The sequence below is a fragment of the Phodopus roborovskii genome, unplaced genomic scaffold (genome assembly GCF_943737965.1).
Source record: "Phodopus roborovskii unplaced genomic scaffold, PHOROB, whole genome shotgun sequence".
Classification (NCBI taxonomy): domain Eukaryota; kingdom Metazoa; phylum Chordata; class Mammalia; order Rodentia; family Cricetidae; genus Phodopus; species Phodopus roborovskii.
The window spans coordinates 10,475,697-10,497,874 of NW_026126516.1; the positions used below are offsets into that span (position 1 = coordinate 10,475,697).

General features: G+C 49.2%; 1 protein-coding gene across 8 annotated transcripts in view; it reads left to right on the forward strand.

Moving 5' to 3' along the window:
- Ppp2r5c (protein phosphatase 2 regulatory subunit B'gamma) overlaps positions 1-22,178 on the forward strand; it is a 114,534-nt gene that overhangs the window by 73,542 nt on the left and 18,814 nt on the right. For all 8 annotated transcript variants that reach the window (XM_051196612.1, XM_051196614.1, XM_051196613.1 and 5 more), the window contains 6 exons: positions 9,003-9,113; positions 10,364-10,456; positions 10,538-10,668; positions 15,042-15,101; positions 16,710-16,818; positions 18,182-18,235. In XM_051196612.1, the coding sequence (XP_051052569.1) occupies positions 9,003-9,113; positions 10,364-10,456; positions 10,538-10,668; positions 15,042-15,101; positions 16,710-16,818; positions 18,182-18,235 (558 nt within the window). The remainder of the gene's footprint in view (positions 1-9,002; positions 9,114-10,363; positions 10,457-10,537; positions 10,669-15,041; positions 15,102-16,709; positions 16,819-18,181; positions 18,236-22,178) is intronic.

A 22,178-nucleotide genomic window follows, 5' to 3' on the forward strand; every position in this document is an offset into this window, starting at 1 on the left:
AGAAGCACATGGGCGCCTGTCACTCTGGAGACCACTTTCTTGGATTGGCCATTGCTTCTCCTGTTACAGCGGTACCCCAGCTAGAGGTCTCTGCTTTTGTCTTAACTTTGTTCTCTCTCCTGGACATCTTGCCCTGCCTTGAGGTGAGCCGGTGGCTTCCAGAAGGATTTGACACACATCTCCTGAATTTCTTCTGTGGGTCAGGCACAGAGAAAGGACAGATTTCTGCCCTCCCAAATTTTTCATCCCACGTGGGAGACAAGGGTAAAATAAACCAACCTGTCCTGCATTGTTTCAGATGGTGCTGTCCTGAAGAAAAGCAACCCTGAGTTGCAAGGCTGAGGGTGTGGTTTCTTCTTTTCTCCCATGTGGCCGAGACGATCTAAAGAGAGTCCTGAAGTACTCAGACTAGCAGACACCTGTGTGTGCTCTCCCTGGCCTCCGGTGTGCCTGGTGCTTTCTGAGAAGAGTAGGAACGGAGAGAGGTTGAACTTTTGTTGTATTTGTTGCTGTTTGTGTGGACCGATGGCCTGTTAGTCCCTTTCTCATCACTATGACAAACTGCCTGGCAGTGGGAAAGGTCGTGGTGCTTGGCAGTGTGTCTGACTTGTGTTCATCTGATGAATCAGGAAGCCAAGGGAGCGCCAGCCAGCCTGTGTCCCTCAAAGGCCCACTCCCAGTGACTCATTTTTACCAGCCACCCCTCCCAGGACATGTCATAAGCTGAGGAGCAGGTGTTCAAACACATGAGCCCATGAGGAACATTTCAAACCCAAAGTAAGACAGAGAGAACATACGGAATTCTGGCAGCCAACCAAGGCCTCCTCCTCAGCGAGTCCTGCTCTGGGCCCATTCTCGTGAGAAGTATGGAGTGTGTGTAAACTTTGTTTTTAGTGTTTTTAGAGACATTAATTTCCACTAACTTTAAGGAACCCACAGCAGTGTAGCTATACAAACATGGCCTATTTGACTGGAGTGCTGTGTGACTTAATGGCTGTAAAGGTGTTATTTACCTTGCAGCTCACCTTGCCGCCTGGGCAGTTTGAGTTTTTAACATAGGGCGTATCTCATCACTTCCAACAGTGCAACATTTCTCCCCAAGGGAGATCTTGTCCCGCTCCCTCACCTCTGCCTGAACTGAGCGACCTTTGACCTGCTCTCTGTCTCTGTAGGTTGACTGCCCAGGACGGACAGTTAATGAAATGAGCTCATACAACATGTCTTTCATGACAAGTGTGGTTGAATATAAACCATGTCTTAGCCTATGCCTGTATTTCATTCCTGTTTTTAGACAAATAATTTTGTCATAATATTATATATAGATACACTCATAAGGATTTAATTTTAATTTTTATTTTACTTTTATGTATATAGGTGTTTTGCCTGCATGTCTGTGTAAGCAGCCAGTGTACTCCTAACCACTGAGCCGCCTCTGTCCATTTATTCATCAGTTGGAGGCATTAGTGTTATTTCTGGCCTTTTGTTTTGAGACAAGGTCTCACTACGTAGCGCTGGCTGACCTGTGTAGCAAGCTTTCTTATGGGGCTATCTTTGGATCGCCAGCCCCTAATTAACAACATAGGAACTTATTAATTATGAAAATTTAGCCATTAGTTTAGGCTTGTCCCACTAGCCCTTATAATTTAATCCATAATTTTTAATCTACATTCTGGTGGCTTGGTTACCTCTTCCCAATACCACACATCCAATGCCAATGTGCTCTGAGTCTGCTAGTAAAATTCTCAAGCCTAGGTTCCTCCTCTTCCTCTCTCTCCCCGGAAATCCCGCCTATCCTCTCCTGCCTAGGTATTGGCCATTCAGCTCTTTATTAAACCAATCAGAAGGCACCTTAGCAAAGACATATCTTCATGCAGACAGATACTCTGCAACACACCTGGAACTCTGTGTGTTGGCTAGGCTGGCCTGGAACACAGAGATCTGCCTGCCTCGGGGCTCGCAGACATGCACCACCACGCCAGCTTGGACTTGAGCCTCAGCGAATAAAGCTTCCATGCAGCAGCACCGTGCAAACCTCTCTCTTGGGTGTGTACCTGGCGGTGCAGTGCTCTGTGGCTCACAGTTTGAAAGTCTGCCGGGCTGGTTTTGGAATGGCTTCGCTAGTTCACACTGCTGTCTGCAGTCTGGGTGTGAGTGTCTCCACATTTCCTGCACTTTGTTGCCTGTTTGGGTCAAATGTCCGTGTGAGTGGGACCTGGCAGCTCACTGTGGTTCTGATTTGCATTTGTCTACATGTGTTTTAATATACCAAAGGTGTTAGTTCACTACAGACCAGAGCCTGACAGGCCAGCTGGTGTGACCCTTTCCCTTTGCACAGTAAAGAACTTTAAGTTCCAAGCCAGTGGGGAGGGTGGGACAGCAGGGTGCAGGAGGGACACTTGGCCTCCTGCTTCTCAGGCGTGCATGGCAAAGCTCCATTGTGTCTTCGTTTCAGACTCCAAATATGACCAGCCATTCGCTTTTCCAATTAGATTAGCTAGTTAATCTGTTTTTTAGGCCTGGGCATCATCTAACAGTCAATGCAGGTGGCAAAACTTAAGTTGCAGTATAGCTAAGATGTAAGGGTAACAAAGTGAACTGCTTTGCCTACAACCTTCTGGAGTTGGAGCCTTTCAAAATTGAAGAATAGACCTTCTTCAGTTTTTACATACGATGTCTAAGGCTTCAAGCCTTTGTGCAGATCAGTGCTTCATAGGTTCCTGGTTCCCGGGACCCTCCAGAAACTCTGTGAAGTCAGACATTTCCCTAGTAACACCAGGACTTTGGCCCTTCCACTGTGTTGCTATGTTGGCATTACGCTCATGATGCAGGGGCAATAGTGGGTACAACATGTGACAGCAAGAAGCCAGCCAGCTAATGGCCCTATGACTGCTGTGTTCACACCCACACATTCACTGTAAGAAGCTGAAACGGTGGAATAGGTTAATGTCAGGTGAGCTATGGAGGATAGCTCTGGTGTTTGCATGACACCCGGGGCCTTGAGCCATGTCTTCTCTTCAGAGAAGGTTGCATGGATCGGTGCAGAGTCCACCACTGTATGCATGGAAACTGTTTTCACCTGAAAAGTGCTGCCAAAACCCTGTATTTACCTGACATTTCGCTCATTAGAAGGGGCGGGGGCTATACTTTGCAGGAAATAACTGATGGTATTTGTTGTTGCATATGAGCCTCCAAGGGGATTTGGGCTTGGTAGCATGGGGGTGAGGTAAGTCATTGGGATCTGTCTAACTCAGCAGACTGATGTTTTCCAGATGACGTAAACAAAATCACTCTCAGGCAAAAGATCCATTCACACTGAGTGTGTGTCCCACCTGGGTTTGACGGAAGCAGGGGCAGGTCATCCCCATATAGCGTGTCACCCGTAGTAAATCGCTGCCTGGCTGCTGAAGGGTCCTCCCTCTGGATGTGTGCCTGAGTGGGGCAGGGTGGCCCAGCAGTTCTCCGTACAGCCACGCCTAGTGTGCTAGTCGGTTCCCTGGAGGGACGGGATGAGTGTATCTATACACAGAAAGGGTTGATTAGAATGGCTGACAGGCTGTGGTCCAACTAGTCCAGCAAAGGCTGTCTACCAATGGAAGATTCAAGAATCCAGTAGTTATTCAGTTCATGACACTGGATGTCTCAGCTGGTCTTCGGTGTAGTATGTGTTGGAACCCTGAAGAAGGAGGCTGAGTGCCAGTGAAGGAGTGGACTTGCCAGGGAAAGGGAAAACAAGCAGGCAAAGGGCACAAGCTCCTTTCTTCTGTGTCCTTTATGTAGGCTGCCGCCAAAACGTGTGGCCAGCTTAACGGCATCCTCCATCTCAAATGACCCAGGTGTAAAGTGGGTTTTCCCACTTCAAGTGATGTAATTAAGAAAATTCCCACAGGTGTACATAGCCATTTGCACTCTAGTTAATTTCATTGAGAGGTAGTCAAGTTGACAGCCAAGAACAGCCATGACAGCCGTTGAAAATATAAACCATTGCCACTCCTCCAGCTGAACCCTCTAGGTTACTAGCTACTTCTCATAAGTATTTTATATTTAGGCATAATTACTATTCCAATTTGTAGCTAATTTCTCACATATCAGGCCCTAGTAGATAGAATGATAAAATGCTCGTTAGGGGTCCCTGGTAATTTTTAGCAGCTTAGCTGGATCCTGAGTCCAAAAAGGTTAAGGACAGCTCTTATCTTACAACGTAGCTGTCATCAGAGGCCGTGTCTCCCACACCATACCCTTTGGAAGCTTACCAGAGGTCCAGGCTGCTGGATAACCCTGACCCTGCAGAAGCAGACTCCTGGGGTGCCCTGCAGCACTCCGATCATCTGACACCCAGGCCGCGGAGAGGTATACCTGCCACATGTTTAACAGAGATTTTGACTTCTTTCTGGGCTCAGGCCTGGGTCACAGTGACGTGGCGGAAGACACTGAGAAGGTCAGGGTTATTGTTGATAAATCTGGACCTGCCAGGGTTCCTTTCTATGGGAAAGATTGAGGTCATCCAAAACACCAAGTGCAGCTGCTCCTTCTGTGGCAAGACGAAAGCATCTGGCACTGTGGCTCCTGCATCGCAATGGTGGCGGTGGGCCTGGGCCTACAGCACTGCTTCTGTTTGTTGTTACGGTCAAGCCTGCTGCAAGGAATTGAGAGGCCAGTTACATCCCTACCCCGAATGAGTTAATTTATGTAAAAATAAAGCAAAACCCTGCAGACTATAAATTCCCTGACAGAAAAGTTGAGCTTCTGAATCACTGAAGTCAGGTGATGCTGCTTTCTACAAAGCCTTGGATTTGGGGAGGGAAACCTTGAGGGCAGAAAAGGGTCTGGCTAGAGCAGTGTTTGGCTAGATTGGCTGGCTCAGGGGCCTTCACGGCGCGTGGAGCTCCAGGGTTACCCAGCCACCTGTGCTGGATCACTAGCAGAAGGCAGCTCGGTGCATCACTGAATCAGGAAACACACTGCGTCCCTTATGCACTCCAGCACTCCACTAAAAAGGGGACTGCTGGAGTCTCAGCCCTCCTGAGCCTCTGTGGACCCGGCTGGGAGACAGTCAGACAGCCACCGCCACTGTCAGGAGGGTGAACTGGCTCTGGCATAGACAGTGCTCCAAAGGCCTGAGGCACAAAAGGAGGCTGGAGTCTGGACCCCTGGAACCTGATGAAGCTGGCTGGTAGAAGTATCGGGGTACCGAGAGAAATGGGCAGATGTGGGAGGTGTTAGCTAGAAACAAGGTGTAGGGTGGATTTGATCCGAGATGTTTAGGGAGAGGAGCTACTCCACAGAACCCTGACTTCTTTCGAGAAGGATGCACAACTCCAGTTCTAGGTTCAGCTGGTCAGGTCACTACTGCACATACTCAGAGAAGAACTTGCTGGGCGTTCTAGGCTAGCTCAGACTCGGCCCACACACAGGCTCACCGGGACGACTTTCTCTCTGTGCCCCATGTCCCTGCTCGGTGTGCAGCTGTATTCTCTTAGACGTCCTTAGATGGTGGTGGCTCTTACAATCTCCAAGGAAAGACTGACCCTCAGACAGCTGGCCTGATGCCCACGTACCCTGCGTGCCTTTAATCCATAACCATAGCCAAGGAGTGGGCACAATGATCGTGATCCACCAAACAACATAGTGAAGTTGGGGAGGAGCGTGCTCCAGAAAAGTGAGGATAGACCATGCACGCACTAATTGTGTCGCTTTAGGCCGATAGCTTAATTCTCTTAAGTGCAAATGACTGCAGAGGAAAGAAGAAGAAGACATCAGTCAGTAAAGTGGGGCCTGAGTTCAGTTCCCACAACCCATGTAAAACAAAAAGCAAGGTGGACATGGTAGAGCACACTTGCAGCAGCTGTGCCGGGGCGGCGAGGACGGGGGGGGGCGGCCCGCAGAGCTTGCTGACTGGCAAGCATGACTTCCAGGCCAGCCACAGCCTGTGTTTAAACAACAGCCAAAAAAAGTGTGCTGCGTCAGGGGTGACACCCACAGTTGGCCTCTGGCGTCCACGTGCAGAGAGCTCTCACAGCCGCGTGCCACATAACTACAGGGGACGTGTTAGAAAGCCGGATAGCCACTGTGGTCCAGTTGTCCTCTCCGCTCTGTGGCCTCAGACGTGGGCCAGAAAGCAGCCGTCCTTCCAAGGCTTTGCAGAGCGTTTACCAAGTGACACCGAAATAATCCCCTGCTTGGGCTACTCTAGGTCTTGTTTCTAATTTTTAAGTATTTTTATAGATGCGTGCCTCACAGCGTGCCTGTGGGACTACATATAACAGACAGACACTGAACTCACTCAACCCTCATTGTGAAGCAAATTAAAGAAAAAGCATGTGCTCTGTCTGCACGTATGTCTAGGCACCACATGCATGCCTTGTGCCTGAGGAAGTGGTGAGTTGTCTCCATGTGGGTGCTGGGAATTGAACCCAGGTCCTTCTCAAGAATGAGTGCTCCTAACAACTGAGCCAACGCTGATACCTTGAAATGGGGTTAATTTTTTGGCTTTAGGGTTTTGGTTTAGTTGTGAGTATTGCTTTCTGCAGTACAGATGATTGGACCTAAAGCGCCTCACACTTTCCAGGCAAGCATCCCCAAACTGTAATATACCATACCCCAACTTTTCCGTTGCCTGTTTGTGTTTAGAACATTAAACTGCAACACTGTTTTCATGGAGAGTCGGTTAGATTAGGTTAAGTGGTGACTAGGATATTAAAAGCACATGGTGTGAAGTGTCATTTTATGTTTATGACATAGAAATAAATTCATAAGGATGAAATCAAAATAGCATAGAGAAAGTGAGTCACGAAATAAACAGCAAAGTGTCACTCATACCAGAGACTGAGTTATTGATTCCTTATATAAGTAGGTTCTAAAAATAAACCTAGAGGGGTATAGTCTTAGCTGCTGGCAAACTTGCCTTTGGATTGTGTGGCCTTGGAAATTCCACTTTGCAATACATTTTGATAATTTTAAAACATTTTAATGACGATTGTGTACCCCATTTATTCACACACACACACACACACACACACACAAGCATAGCCTGACGGAGGCAGGCACTGCCTGTGTGGTTTCCAGGAAGATGAGTTCAGCCCGTTAGATTAGTCACTGTGGCATACATTGGCTTATAGGTTTTCCATGGGAGACGCTGGGCCAAAGCTACGGTGCTTCACTCTCATGTCCATGGCTGTGGGACGGTGTTCAGCATCACCAGCATCCTCTGGATCCCCAGCTTGCTGCGCATATGCTGGCCCCCCTGGGTATCCACACACCTTACTCTGCTCCTGGCTCGGCTCCTGCCTGAGCCTGCGCTTGTACCGGACAGCATAGTGCCAGTCTGCCATTTGTGAAGGCTCCCTAGCGCCTGAGGAGCTTAGCATCTGAGGAGAAAGGGGACAGTCAGTCAGTGTGGTCAAAGGACTCGATTCTAACTTCCTTCTCCCAACACATTCACAGCCTGGAAAGGTGCAGGGAGCACAGGGAGTCGGCTGCTGAGGCAGGGTCAGTTCTGTCTCTGTTGGGTAGGCCCTGGGAGGGACTCGTGACCTGCCCAGGCTGTGTGTGACTGGGCCACCCCATCTTCTTACCCCGTCCTTGATCTTCCGAAGTGTGTTACCTCAGGAAGCCCTCCCTGTCCCGGTCCCCCATCTGCCAAGAAATGTCCTTCTTCCTGTCGTGGTTTGCGTTGCTCCTGGGTTTGCAGCCATCTTTTCTCCCTTGTACTCCTTCACTCTTCGGGAAGCTGCTGGTAACATCATAACAAATGTCCCGGTTGCAAGCTGGGTATCAGTGACAGCAAGGAAAGAAGTCTCTGGTGGTGCAGAGGTTCCGGGTTCAGTTCCCCACACCACATAATGGCTTGCAGCATCTGTAACTTCAGTTCTAGGACGTCCAGCATCCTCTCCTGGCTTCCACAGGCACCAAGCGTGCACATCGCACACAAAACAGTCATGCAGGCGAAATACCCAGACACATACGATGAAAGCAAACCTTTAAAAGAACTGGGGAATATCGACTGCTCGCTCACTTGGCCAGACCAGGCCTCTGAAGTGCCAACCTCCCAGGAGGCTTCCGAGAGCTGGCATTGGCCTTTACGCCACATATTTGGATTTGTGTTTTTGACAATGTGGGACAAGGACTCGCCCCCACCCAGACAGGGTTTCTCTGTGTTAACAACTCTGCCTATCCTGGGACTCTATGTAGACAAGGCGGGTCCTGAACTCACAGAGATCTGCCCGCCTCTGCCTCCTGATGATGGGGCAAGGAGTTTTTGATCACCTATAAGCCCGTTACCAGATCCAGAACTGTAACTGGCATTTGGTGGGTTCATACTTGTTATAAGATAACAGGTCCTATTTAGACTTAATGCAAAATACTGAACAAGTCAATGACTTAGAAAAACTAGACTTTGCTGTTTCTATCACTGGCCAATCAAGTGTTTCGTGCAGGTCAAGACAGACCAAGGGCTCTGATCAGCCAGCCCCCAGACACAATCTCCTCCATCAGCCCTTCCTGTGCTAGTGAGCAGTCCTGTGTCAGAAGTGATCTCCAGCTGCCCCAGAAGCTGCTCAGCTGTCCTATGTTCCCATGGTTGTTATGGGCCCCACCCTGTGCCATGTAGCCTTTGCTGTATTCTCGGTGTCCTTGTTTCCTGAGTCTTTCCTGTGGTCTTCGTCATCTTGTTCTTGTCTGGCATTTTGCTTACCTGCTCACTGGATGCCACAGTCTCCCAAGTCAGTGCTAACCTCTTAACCATCCACTGGGGTCAGCTGTCTTTGACCGATGAGGGTCAGAGTGGTTATAGCAGTCAGTTTTGTGGTCCCATGCCCAGAACGGTCTGTTTCAAGCTGCAGGTCTGTCCCTGTCTTCTCTGGAGACCCACACCACTTCTGAATTTTAAGAAAAAAGAACAGCTTACAATGGGAAGCATCTATCGCTAGGATCATTTAGTGTTCCTTGGAATGTTCTTGGAAATACTTAAGTATCCTGGTTGTGATCATGGAATATGTGGGTTTTAGTTTGCAGTTAACATGTTTCGAACCTTGCCACCCTCCTCCAATCCCACGGGAGCAGAATTTGACCCAGAAGAAGATGAACCAACGTTAGAAGCAGCCTGGCCTCATCTGCAGGTACTGGACTTCCCACCAGATAGAATGGTGTAAATACCAATGGGTTTCTGATCTAAACAGATCTCTTTTTACTGGAGGGGGGCGGAGAAGAGGAAGAGATTGATTGATTGATTGATTGATTGATTGATTGATTGATTGACTGACTGAATTTATGAAAATCCATTACACAAGCTGCAGAGATGTAGGCTTATTTCCCTGTCCTTAGTGACGATAGTAGCTTTAGTAATGACATTGAATGTGGGTTTTGTCCCAGTTAGGATTGCTGTTGCTGTGACGAAACACCATGACCAAAGCAACTCGGAGAGGAAAAGATTTATTTGGCTTAGGCTTCCACATCACTGGTCATCATCAAAGCACATCAGGATAGGAATCCAAGACAGGGCAGGAACCTCGAGGCAGGAGCTGATGGAGAAGCCATGGAGTGCGCTTGCTGGGCCACCAGCCCAGAGGTGGTCCCACCACCATGGGCTGGGCTCTTCCTGGTCAACCACTAATTAAGAAAATGCTCTACAGGCTTGAGAAGACAGGTTCCCTCCTCGTAGATGGCTTTGGCTTGTGTCAGTTTGACGTAAACCCAGCCAGCACAGGTATAGGGCATTTCCCAGGCGTGCTTCCAGTCTTCAGTGCCTGGGTTAACGATGCCCTTGTGCATGTGGCCTCCTTGCTGACAGATACTTCCCAGCACGCCTGTAAGGTGCAAGGTCGACTGGCTGTGAGGCCAGCAGGAGCAGAACATTTACATGTGTCCTTAGAAGGGAGGAGCCAGATGCTGCACCTCAAGGCATCTGGTTTCCACACAACTTATAACAGACCATCCATGCTGTCCAGCCAACTGTGCTGTTTATTTACAAAGGGAGCCATAATGGTTGTGTTTCCGTGTCTGTGTTTTTGTGTTCCTCTCCCAGGCAATTCTTTTAGTTCCTGTCCACCCAGAACTTCATGATACATGTAGAGGGCAAACTGCAGATCCCACCCCAAGCTGGTCATGGCCCCTAGTGTAGTGGCCGAGCGCCATGGAAAGCACGGTGCACCATTTAAGAAGCAGTCTGTGCTTCTCGCTGAATAAAAGCATTCCAGCTGCAGCTATAATTATGCTAAGCCACGCAATTCAGCATTAATTTCGAATGTATGTGTGTTTCTTAAGTCTAGCGTTTTCAAGCAAATAAAGACTGAATGTGAGGTGTTCTTAATCAACCTAATGAAATACCAAGTAATTTGACTCATTGTGTTTTTTTTTTTTTTTCTCCTAGCTTGTTTATGAATTTTTCTTAAGATTTTTAGAGTCTCCAGATTTCCAGCCCAATATAGCAAAGAAATATATTGATCAGAAGTTTGTATTACAGGTAAGTTTTACAGCTAGGTGTTCCTCAGCGGCCTTAACTACAGGATGGTCACTGTCACTGAGTGCTGTGTTTTTCTTAAAGCTTCTAGAGCTCTTTGACAGCGAGGATCCTCGGGAGAGAGATTTTCTAAAAACTACCCTTCACAGAATCTACGGGAAGTTCTTAGGTCTGCGCGCTTACATCAGGAAACAGATAAATAATATATTTTATAGGTAAGTCCCCGTGTGGCTGTGGCCCACCCTGGATGCTATCGGGTCAAAGACAGGGGAGGGAAACTGAGCAGTGCATTAGTCATTTGCCAGTGACCCCCACCACACCATCACACTGTGCCTGCCCCTCCCTGTCTCCCTGTGCAGCTCTGGCTGCCCTCTTCCTTTTAGTCCACTCTTGCTTCTGCTCCCTGGCGGCAGGTAGAGCAGGACAGCTTTCCTGTTACCCAGGCCCTTCAAATATATTGATGGCTATGACCCCCGATGTCTGACATCACCTGGTGATTCGTAAGGGCTAAGGTCCCAGGTGAGCATGAAGGTTCATGCCTGTAACCCCCGGGTCTGGGAGGCCGAGGCAGAAAGATCACCGCAGCTCAGGCCAGCCTCAGCTGCATAGAGGTCCAGATGAGCCAGGGTTTCACTGTCATGCTGCGTACCACTGCTGCTGTCTGGTTAACGTGTGCAGCCACACAGCAGCCACAGCGTCCCAGGCTGTCCTGCCTGCCCCGCCTTGCTTTGAGCCCTTAAACCTGCTTCCCCAGGAAGTCCACCCAGCTGACCGGCCCTTCCTCCCCAGGAGCAGCCTCAGTGGCACCAGCGTACAGAGTGGGTGCTGGTGGAAGCCTGTGTGGCTCTGTAGCCCTGGCTAGCCTCTAACTGGCTAGCCAGTGAGCTCCTGCTTCTGCCGGGGTGAAGGGTGTGTGTCACTGGGCCCAGCCTCATTTGTTTAGCTCTCTCTTACTAGTATCTGGAACTTTACCAAGGCTATCTTGTAATTCTTGGCTTCTTCTTGGGTCAGCTTCCAGGGAAGCCTAAAAGTAACAAATCTTAGCAGTGATGGCAGCTGTGTGATACCCATCTGATATAAAGTAAGTCTCTCACAGGCTAGCTGGGGGCCAGGGCCTGCCTATGCCTGCCTGGTCCTTCCGGTCCTTCCTTCCCCACAGTGACTGGAAGTGGCCAAGAAAGGGGAGCCGAGACGTGAGACTGAGCCGCTTACGTGGGCCTCCTGGTCTTCTCGGCCTGTGTGCCCTTTGCCCGATGGCATAGTATGATGCTGGGCCCTCGTCGTATGGCTTCCCTTCGAGCCCTCGCCAGGCCCCTCATGATATAAACTGTCTCTGCAGTGGGGCCCAGCCCAGCCCTGCCGTGCTGACTGCAGTCGGGGAATGATGTCAGCTCCTGCTTTTCACTTCTTGGAGCTCTGCTTCCTCAGGAGAGCATTACCCAGCTGAACTCACGCTCTGCACAGAGTGCGGGCTACTTAAATCCCAGTCTCTTGGCCCTGAAATAGGCCTGGCTGTAGTGTTTGTGTCCCCAGGACTAGTGGTTTTGATCAGACACCAGAATCCCAAATCTGTTGACTAACCAGTGTGGAAGTGGCGATGTCTCCTATGGCGCCTAAAGCTTACCTTGATCACCCGGGCGGGGCACTCAGTCATCTATGCACAGGGCATCACATGACCCAGTAGTTCTCACTAAAGGGTGAATGCTACAGCGTGGCAGTTTTGTGTTTCCCCCCTTAGGCCATCTTTTCCATACTTGTTTTTATATGTGCGCTCCAAAGCAAGCGCATTACTTAGAATCCCCAATTGGCTTGCATCTTTTGTCAATTTTCCATGTGGAGAGTCAGGAAGAGTCAGTTTCCCAGATCATGGCAGCACAGAACTGTGAGTGTTCAGTGTCCCGACCCAGAAATGCACACACTTAAAAGTTTGAATATGTTTGGTTTCGAGCCTTGCCTTTAACAGCTGAGCCATCTCAAAGAACCAAAACAGGGGGAAAAAAAAAAAAAAAAGTGAGTACTTTGAGCACTAACATGATGCCACAGTGGAAAATTCCATGCCTGACTCGTGTGACAGGTCATAGTTAAAAATGCAAGAACGGCCAGGTATGGTAGCTCGTGCCTACAGTCCCAGCTGCCCAGGAAGTTGAGGCAGAAGGATCATTTGAACCTAATAGTTACTTACAGACCAGCTTGGACAGCATAAAGAGAGCCTGTCTCCAAGCTAAAAATATTACATAGCATTACCTTCCAACTCTGTGTAAAGAGTAATTGAATAGAGTAATTGGATTTTTGGTTTTAGCTTGAGTCATATCCCAAGACATATCTCATGCATATGCAAATGTGGCTCTGAATGACTCCTGACAATGTAGACTGATGGTCCCCAGCATTCTGGGTAAGGGTCTTGTAAGAAAATGCAGCTTTAAACAGTTTGGTTTAACTTACTGAAAGCTAAGATTGCTGCTTGTGATTTCTCTGTGAGTCGGTTTGTTGGTGTGAGCCAACAAGCGACCCAACGCTGGCTTTAGCAAGTGGTTCCCTGGCGGCCAGCCAGGCCAGCAGGCAGCCAGGCCTTCTCCTGCTGCCCTACCCAGTGCCATGGCTTAGGTCACCACCGGTTACCCCTCTCAGTCGGTCCTTGACCTGGGCGCAGCGTGACTGCTGTGCTGTGCTGCCCATGGTGTCGTCCAGGGTGGCTGGTCACTGCTGTGTGTCTCTGTCCACATGGCTCTCTGGTCATGCCTTGTGATTTATTTTTTATTTTATTTTTGAGGCCTGGCTGACCTTGAACTGACAGTAACATCCTGCCTCCACCTTATCAGTGTCGGAATTACAGGCATGAGCTGCCTCTCCTAGCTAGCCTCGGCAACCTCGGTGGGAGTCAGGAGGAGCCGCCAGTCTCCTCAGGGGATTAGCCTCAAATCAGTGCCACTTATTTCCACCCTTGGTGGTATCGAGGCAAACCACAGGACAGTTCCGCTCCTCGGGAAGGGCAGTGGGTCCACCTCTTTGTCCGAGGTGCAGTGCTGCGTACCCAATGGGAGACTGCTCTAAGCAGCAGCTGGAGCCCGGGTTCAGATCAGTCTGGGGTTGTACTGTAGAGTGAGCTCTCCAGCTTGCTCTGATGTCCGCTCTGCTTCCCAGACCGCCCCCTCTGGGAGCTCTTCCCCTCCCCTCTCTCTTACACAGTCAGGTACAAGTTCTTAGGACTAAGAGGCTCTCATAAGATGATACTAATGTGGAAAGCCACGTGCCATACAACAACCACCATCCTCCCGTAACTCAGGAAGGCTGAAAAGCAAGCCCGGGCGCTCACTTCCCGCACTGGCAGCTGAAGCCTGACTGATGACCGGCTCTGTGCTGGGGGGGGGGGAGGAAGCGGGTGTGACTCGCATCCTGATGTCCGCTGGCAGTGCCCTCGCAGCCATACTTTTGGACTACAACCAAGCACGCCTTCATGCTTCTGTGTCTGGCTGCCAGTGGCCTTGGAGCCTGCCCACATGCTGTCTAGCCTGGGGTCACAGACTCTGCTCCCCCCCCCCCCCCGCACACCCCCCTCTTGATGGATCTGACATTACCTTCCTCAGGGCCATCAGGGAGGCCTGGCCATTTGAGAATACGGAGATGTCTCGGCCTGTTGAGTCTGGATACTTACTTCTGTGCCTTTAGGTACAGGGTCGCTACTCAGTTTGACTCAGGATGCTGATAGATTTGGGCCAGAAGCTTCACTAAGCTGCTTCTGAGGGAGGCACTCCCTCTGATGATGGGCAGGGGCCACTTCCACTGTCCCATGTCCTAAATGCACTGCCCTGCTGCTGTAGACCACCAAGAGTCAAATAGCTGGGGTTCGGCTTCCATGGGGCACCTCTGGGGTGGACATTCCCCTGTTCACTCACCTGATAGACATGTTTAAGCAGTACACAGATGCCAGCCTTGGTCCTAGGACCAGAAACACGTTCACAGGAAGGCCTTGTCCCCGTCTGGAAGGAGACAGGCTGGTACAGAGAGTGGGGTGCATATTTCCAGAGCTCCCTTGGGAGCCTGCGTCAGGTAGGGTGGGCAGGGAGTACTCACAGGAAGAGACGTGTTGAGGAAGCAGGGGTGGTGTCCGTAGGGCAGAGGCGCTTCTAGCCGTGGCGATTGGAGGCTTTAAAACTGAGTAAGACATCACCTTACGTTGAAAAGCTGCAGGAAGCAAGGTGGCTTAGCAGAACAGGCCAGAAGGCTGGACAGATGTAAACACGGGCGAACAACAGTGCAAACCGCCATTGGCTGAACCTGGCAGTGGTTAAAACACGGGTGTTGGCTGTGGGCTTTCTTCAACTTTCCTGGATACTTGAAGTTTTTCAGACTAAAATGTTGGAAGCCACTTGAGCTACACAGGCTGTCTGCCTCCCCAGGTCCTCAGTTGCAGGCTTTTGGGCTTTGTGGGCTCTGCAGACACCGGAGCGTATCCCTGAAAGGTGTCGGCACAGCACGCTGCTGCAGGCTCCTGGGCTTCTCCTGCGGCCTTTGTTTCCTCGTTCAGGTTGCTGTGGTGTCTACAGCGTTTACTCAGGGTCCAGTGCTGATGACGTATTGTGTGTTCCAGGTTTATTTATGAGACAGAGCATCACAATGGCATAGCAGAATTACTGGAAATACTGGGAAGGTGAGTTCCTGTCCCTGGCAGCAAGGCTATAGTAGAGCTGATACCCAGGATGGTCTAACTCATTGGCTCTGTCCCCTCCAGCGCACAGAGCTTTCAGCCAGGTCCTGAAAGGGTGGAAGTAGAGTTTCACGCAAGGAGAAGGAAGTTGGTGAACTCATAAAGGGCGCAAACAACAACTCACTTCCATCCTTGTGGCCCCGTAGGCAGAGCCCTCAATCCATTACTATGGAAACTATGGGATTTGAGTTTTTTCCTCCTCTAGTAGTGTTAAAAATAGTTACAGAAGAAGATTGATATTACAAGCTTATTTGAAGATTAGATTATGTATATAAGGTGTTGAGTAAATGCTAATATTGTAAGTTGCTTCAACCTGTTGACTTTTCATATATATAATTCAGTTTTGCATCATCTTACTCTGAGTAAAGTTTTTACTTTTTCCCTAATGGCCTGTAGAAATAATGTAAGACCCCCTGAGCCACTGTTTCTCAAGATTTCCTTGGAGCCAAGCACAGGACAGTGCTCCCTCCAGGGCCTCAAGGGGAACCATGGGCATTGCTCGCAGCTTAAGGCTCTGAGTAGCTCTGCGGTGAAGACACCTGGTTCTATGTAAGGTCTGCTGGTTCCCTGCAGCCTCTGAACCTGTTGTCTGAGCCTGAACCACCCCAACACACACACACACACACACACACACACACACACACACACACACACACACACACACAAGGAAACTGTTGTCTGGTGGGTCTGGTCCCTCTCAAGTTGCTGCTTCAGATAGGATTTGAAAAAGTGGCTGGACTTAGGATGGTCTGTCATCACAACATGGCTTACTTAGTGTGGCTCACAGTGCCCCTTCCCAGTCATGTGACCTTGGGCAAATTACTTGTATTGAATGGGAAGAAAGGTCAGGTTCCTCCTGGTGTGGCCCTCTGTCATGTACAGGGGTGGTGTGAACTGTGTTAAGTGTAAATCTCACCACGCTGTCTTTTCAATCCTTCCTCGAACTCCGGGTCCACCCAACATCCCCCTCCAGATGTGCTGGCCACCTTTGATGGGTATGGGAGGGGGGCATGACTCCGGGAGGACCGAGTTACCATTGTTCTGACTCTAGCTCTGAGAAGCAGTTGTTCACTTTGCCTGATCTGAAACCTCATAGATAAGCCAGTGAATGTTCAGTGTGGAGGCTCTTCTTGGGTGTGCCTCTCCTACAGAATAAACCACACCCAGTCTGCACACCAGGGGTGGGGGACACTCCAGTTCACACAAGGATAATGATCTGGAATTACCCCCAGAAATGTAGACGTCTTAAAGGAACGTGGTGGGTGGGGAGACCTGGGGCTGGATCCCTTCATCCCCTGCCGTTTACCACCCCCCCACCCCCCCCACCCCCGTGATGTGACTTGTGCCCCAATACAAAAAACAAAGATAAAATGGCTGTGCTCCTGGAGGCCTTTGTGATGCAGTGGTTGTTCCTACCAGTGCCCTCTTTGTTCTGACATAAATGTCTTGCCCATTGGCTTTCCGTGCTGAAAGCAAAAGCTAAAAGAGCAGGCAGGACACCTGACTGCAATCGGGATGTGCAGATGCTCACACTGGGTTCTCTCGCCACAGTATAATTAATGGGTTTGCCTTACCACTGAAGGAAGAGCACAAGATTTTCCTGTTGAAGGTGTTGCTGCCCTTGCACAAAGTGAAATCCCTGAGTGTCTACCACCCCCAGGTAAGGCCACCTGAGCACAGCTGCACGCCTCCACAGGGAGTGGTCCTCCCCATGCTTATCACTGCACTGCAGTGAAAGAAAGCAGACAGTCCTTTTTACAAAATTTGGGAGAGGGTCGGGAGATGGCTTTGTTGTGTAAATGCTTGCCATTAAATATGAGGACCAGAGTTGAGATCCCTAGAACTCTCATAAATGGCAGATAAGATGTGGTAGGCTGCTGGAGAGATGGCTTGGTGCTTAAGAGCTCTGGCTGCTCTTCCAGAGGACCCGGGTTCAATTCCCAGCACCCACATGGCAACTCACATTGGTCTTCAATTCAAGTTGCAGGGGCAAAACACCAATGCACATAGAATAAAAATAAATAAATCTTAAAAAAAAGACGTGATAGGCCGCCTGTGTGTCCAGCCTCAGAAGGTAAAGGCAAGATCCCAGGACCAAGCTGGCTGGCTAGACTAGCTCCTGGTTCAGAAACATTGCCTTAATGTGTAGACACAAGGTGGAAAGAATTGAGACAAAGACCCGATGTCAACTTCTGGCCTCCACATGCGTTCACACTCATGTACATTTGTGGCCTCTCACATGCACAAACATCACACACATTTGCACACACATGCACTCAGGAGGCAGAGGCAGGAGCAGTCATGAGTTTGGGGCCAGCCTGGGCTGTATATTGCAAGACCCTGTCTAAAAATTAAAAATAATTCCATTCTCCAGAGTTCCTTGGAAGTGGGTGGCATGGGGCACATTACAGAAGGGACATTTTTTGTTGACTCGAATGGCATTGGGTTCCCAGGAAATAGCCACTTGTTTTCTGATTGGTATCTCGAGTTAGCGGGTGCAGTTGGCTTGTTCCCATACTCATTGTTGAACAAAAGAAGCTGGCCACGGTGGTGCACGCCTATAATCTAACCACTCCAAGGCTGAGGCAGGAGGGTTGCAGAAACCTTGCGCTACATATAAAAACTGCCTCAAAGGGAAAATAAGAGGAGCTCAGAAATTTCTGGTAGATGATTGAATTAAACATTTTTCTCCGTTTTTTATATTGCTTGTCCATTCTAATCTTCAAAAATCACACACCTCATTTCACTTGGTTGCTTTGTTGGTGGTGTCCTTCTGAAAGATGTCCCCTGGTTTTTATGGTTTTGGGGACTGGGCCTGGCTATGAAATCTATCACAGGTTGGCAGGGAAAGAATTATCCACTGAGCATCAGCCCCAAAGGTACTTCCCTGAGGTTCCTCTCAGAGTCCTGTGGGTGGCAGTTTTGGTGGACGAGGGCAGCATTTCAGCCATATGCAGCCATTTTTCGTTGTTCTAGAAGGGAGTTTCCATGCTGAAGTGACCGCTCTCTCCCATCCCTTCCAGCTGGCGTACTGTGTCGTGCAGTTTTTGGAGAAGGACAGCACCCTCACTGAACCAGTAAGTGCTCTCTCTCCCTGGGCCCTGACCATTGGCCATGCTTCTCCCTGAGCGACCATCGTGCCACACATTTTACCGTGCTGCCCTGCGGGTGTCCTTGCCGTCCTCAGCAGTGACACTGGGGGAAGCTGGTCTCACTCCTGGGTTGGAGGTTTGAGTGTGGTAGTTTGCCTGCAAGTTCTTTTTCTGCAATGACGGTTTTCTATAATAAGCTTGCTACCCTGTCTCATACCTTGGAACATGGTACTGCCATGGCACATGTGGCTGCCAGCCTGGGCCCAGAGCAGTCCTGCACATTTGACAGACTGTGGCATGACTCGGTCACAGGCATGGCAGCAAGAGTGTAAGTCACTTATACTCACGAGAGGAGTCTCTCCTAAGCTAGTGTTATTTTAAAGTCACTGAACAGTAAGTGAAGGTTAGGCTGCTGACTTTTGGGTTGGATTTCTGATTGGTATTTTTTATCTTTATTAGATTTTTTAAATTTTCTATTTATTCTTTTGGTTTTCTGAGACAGGGTTTCACTGTGATGTGTGGCCCTGGCTGACCTTGAACCCAGAGATCCTCCTGCCTCAGCCTCCTTAGTGCTAGGATTAAAGGCGTGCGCCACCACTGCTCAGCTATCTTTGTTAATTATTTAAAAATTTAATTTCTAGCACCTCCACTAAAAAAATCAATCGATCAAAAATGTAGCCAAAATTAACAAAATCTGTCTCGTCAGATGTCAGCCAGAATAAGCATTTGAGTTCACTTTTTTTAAAAATAACCTGAGATACAGTTATAGCCCATGCAGTTCATCCATTTAAGGTGTACGGTTCCAACCAGACATGGCTTAGTAGGCTGTGCTAGGTAGATTATCAACTATGTAGCAATACTCCATTTCAGAGGAAGGAAAGAGGAGCTGGAGAGGTGGCTCGGCTGTTCAGAGCACTGGCTGCTCTTTCAGAGGACCCCAGCACCCAGATGATGGCTCATAGCTGCCTGTAACTCCACCTCCAGGTGGTCAGACACTATTCCCGGCCTCTGCAAGCATTCACATACATGCCTGAGTACACTTGCGTGATCATTCAGGTTTCTCCCTGCAACACACACACACACACACAAATAATTTACTTTTAAAAGAAAAGCAGTTCCACGTGCTCTCTCTGCCCCTTTTACAGTAAGGAATCAAAAACAGAAAGTATACTGTTTTCTCTCATGATTTTTCTTTGTGTGTGTTTCTCATACTCTGTGATAAATAAAGAATACATCAAATATTAAATCCACATTTGCCACAGACAGGCTTCTCCCACCCAGAGCACCTCTAGCCTGCCGGACCCTGTGGCAGCCTGACCCCAGATGGACCTCTGTTTCTCCATCCTTCTGAGCATAACATACACTCAGGGGACACGTCTAAAGTCTCCGTCCCACTAATGCAGTGTGGTGACAGGTCGGTCGGCAGCTTTGTGAGGGGTGAGTTTAACTGCAGGAAGCAATAGACAGCGAGCATGCTGTCTCACGTGAACATTGCTACCGGCCTCTGGCAGGACCCTGCACCAACAAGCCACAAACCCCACACACTCGGTGTGGTGGCTTCATCCCAAGCTGTTGTTTGATAGTTCCTGTTGAAAGATGATGGTATGACATCACTGTCCAGCTGTGGAAAACAGGCGCTCATTTTTAAAATATACAAAGCACTCAGACTCAGCTGGCAAATCTCTTGCTTTGAAATTCACATTTTATGACAGTGCACAGGCCGTTGTGTCCGACTTAGCAGTGAGCACTTGCTAAGGGTGCAGGTGTGAACTAGGAAGGGGTGTGTACAGGTAGCACACACAAACCTACGGTGCAGCCCCCCAGGCTCCTGGTTGCCGTGTGGAACATCCGTCACTGCAATCAGTTCCCCACAGGCAGTGACTTACAGGAAGGCGGGGTCTGCCTCCTGTGAGAGCAGCGCAGAGCTGGGGCTCAGGAGCCTGCAGCTTAGACTCCTTGAAAATGGGGAGGCCGGGTCCCAGCTGCCTGAGAGTCTCCTTTCCCAGTTGTTGACTCGGTCTAGGACTCAAGCCCCTGGGGCGGTGCCACCCTCCAGCTAGTCCTCAGGAAAAGCCCAGAAGGTGAACCTGCAGGTCTCACCCGTGCCTGGGGCGCTCCTTGACCCAGTCAAGCTGACAGTGGAGATTGCCCATCACAGTGTCCACTCCAAAGACTGCAGTCTGTAAAGGGCATTTGCTGACCCGTAACTGATATTTTCATGCACTCCAAAGTGTCCTGGCCACATTAGACATAGTTAGGATTTGCTTTGTTGCCAGGATAGAGGCTCATGAGAGATTTTATGTAACCGTGCGTGCTTCGGCCTGCCTGTCTCCTTCAGCTAATGGATGTCCCAATTGTCTTGGCAGCCACTATTTTGTTCCGACACCAGGACAGGCTCCCCAGAAACTCAAGGCAGGGCCCCTGACATGTTTCCTCACCCCCGCAGGGACCAGGCCGTGAACCTGGGGCCTAGGGCTTCTGTGGTCTAGCCTTATCACGCCTGGCATGCACTCCTGCGGTCCTGCTCCGTGTACACACAACCCGAAAGGCTCATGAGATCCCAGAGATGAGGAATAAGACCTGTGTGACTCAGAAATTGTGGCTTTTCCAGCAAATCAGTCCAAATTAGTGGTGCTGTGCAGCTCCTACATGACCTTAAAAGCTACTGGCATGCCAGGCAGGTGGATCTCTGAGTTCCAGGACAGCCAGGGCTATCAGAGAAACAGTCTCAGAAAAGCAATCAATCAATCAGTCAATCAATGAGTGGGTGAGTGAATGAATAATTTTGTATACATTTATATTAAAAGTTTAAAAATTAGGCACAGTTTAAACAATATGAACTATTTGCTTATTTCTCTTAAGGAATTTCTCTTTGTGGGTCAGTGAGGTTGCTCAGTGGATAAAGTGTTTGATGCTGAGGCTGACAACATGGGTTCAATCCCTGGAGTCTGTGGTGAAAGGAGAGAGCCAGTCCCCGCAGGCTATCTTCTGATAGCCACAGGCGAAATAAAAGTGATAAAGGGATTGTCTTTTATAAATGAAACTGTAGGGCAGGGTTCATGAAGTGGGTTGCTTAGATGGGGGGGCATTAAAGGGAGCGGGAACACCGTCCAGTCTCCGAGCAAGCACACCCTGTTGTCAGCATCAGTGTTTAGAGCCCGTCATTAGGAAAAGAGTGTTCTCTGCACATGCTTGGTTTTGTAAGTTGTGTTGAGATTTCTTGAGTCCTCAGCCAACGAAACTCAAACTAGATCCCAGGATAAAGGTCTCCTTTCCCATCTCTAATTTTTCATCTTCATCTTGCCTTACAAACAAGGCCTCACAGCTGCCTGTTTGCGTGCATGTGCAGGCATGTGCGTGTTCACAGTTGTGTGTACACAGTGTGTGCACATGTATGGCCTCACAGCTGCCTGTTTGCGTGCATGTGCAGGCATGTGCGTGTTCACAGTTGTGTGTACACAGTGTGTGCACATGTATGGCCTCACAGCTGCCTGTTTGCGTGCATGTGCAGGCATGTGCGTGTTCACAGTTGTGTGTACACAGTGTGTGCACATGTATGGCCTCACAGCTGCCTGTTTGCGTGCATGTGCAGGCATGTGCAGGCGTGTTCACAGTTGTGTGTACACAGTGTGTGCACATGTGTCCTTATGACACTGTGCCTGCTGGTACTCATTGTACTTTTTAGACCCGAGATAGCAAAACTCTAAAACTGAAGTTAATCTTCATTGAACAAAATCCAGTGTTTTCTTCTGGTATAATCTGTAAGACATTTTGAAAAAACAGGAGGTTTTTTTGTTTGTTTGTTTGTTTGTTTTCTTTTTTTAAAGTTGCCTGGCAGATACTCTTTATAGCTGACTTAGGCAACGAAGAGAATAATGTACAGTAGCCACAGATTAGGAAAGCACTGTGACCTCAAACTAAGTAGCAT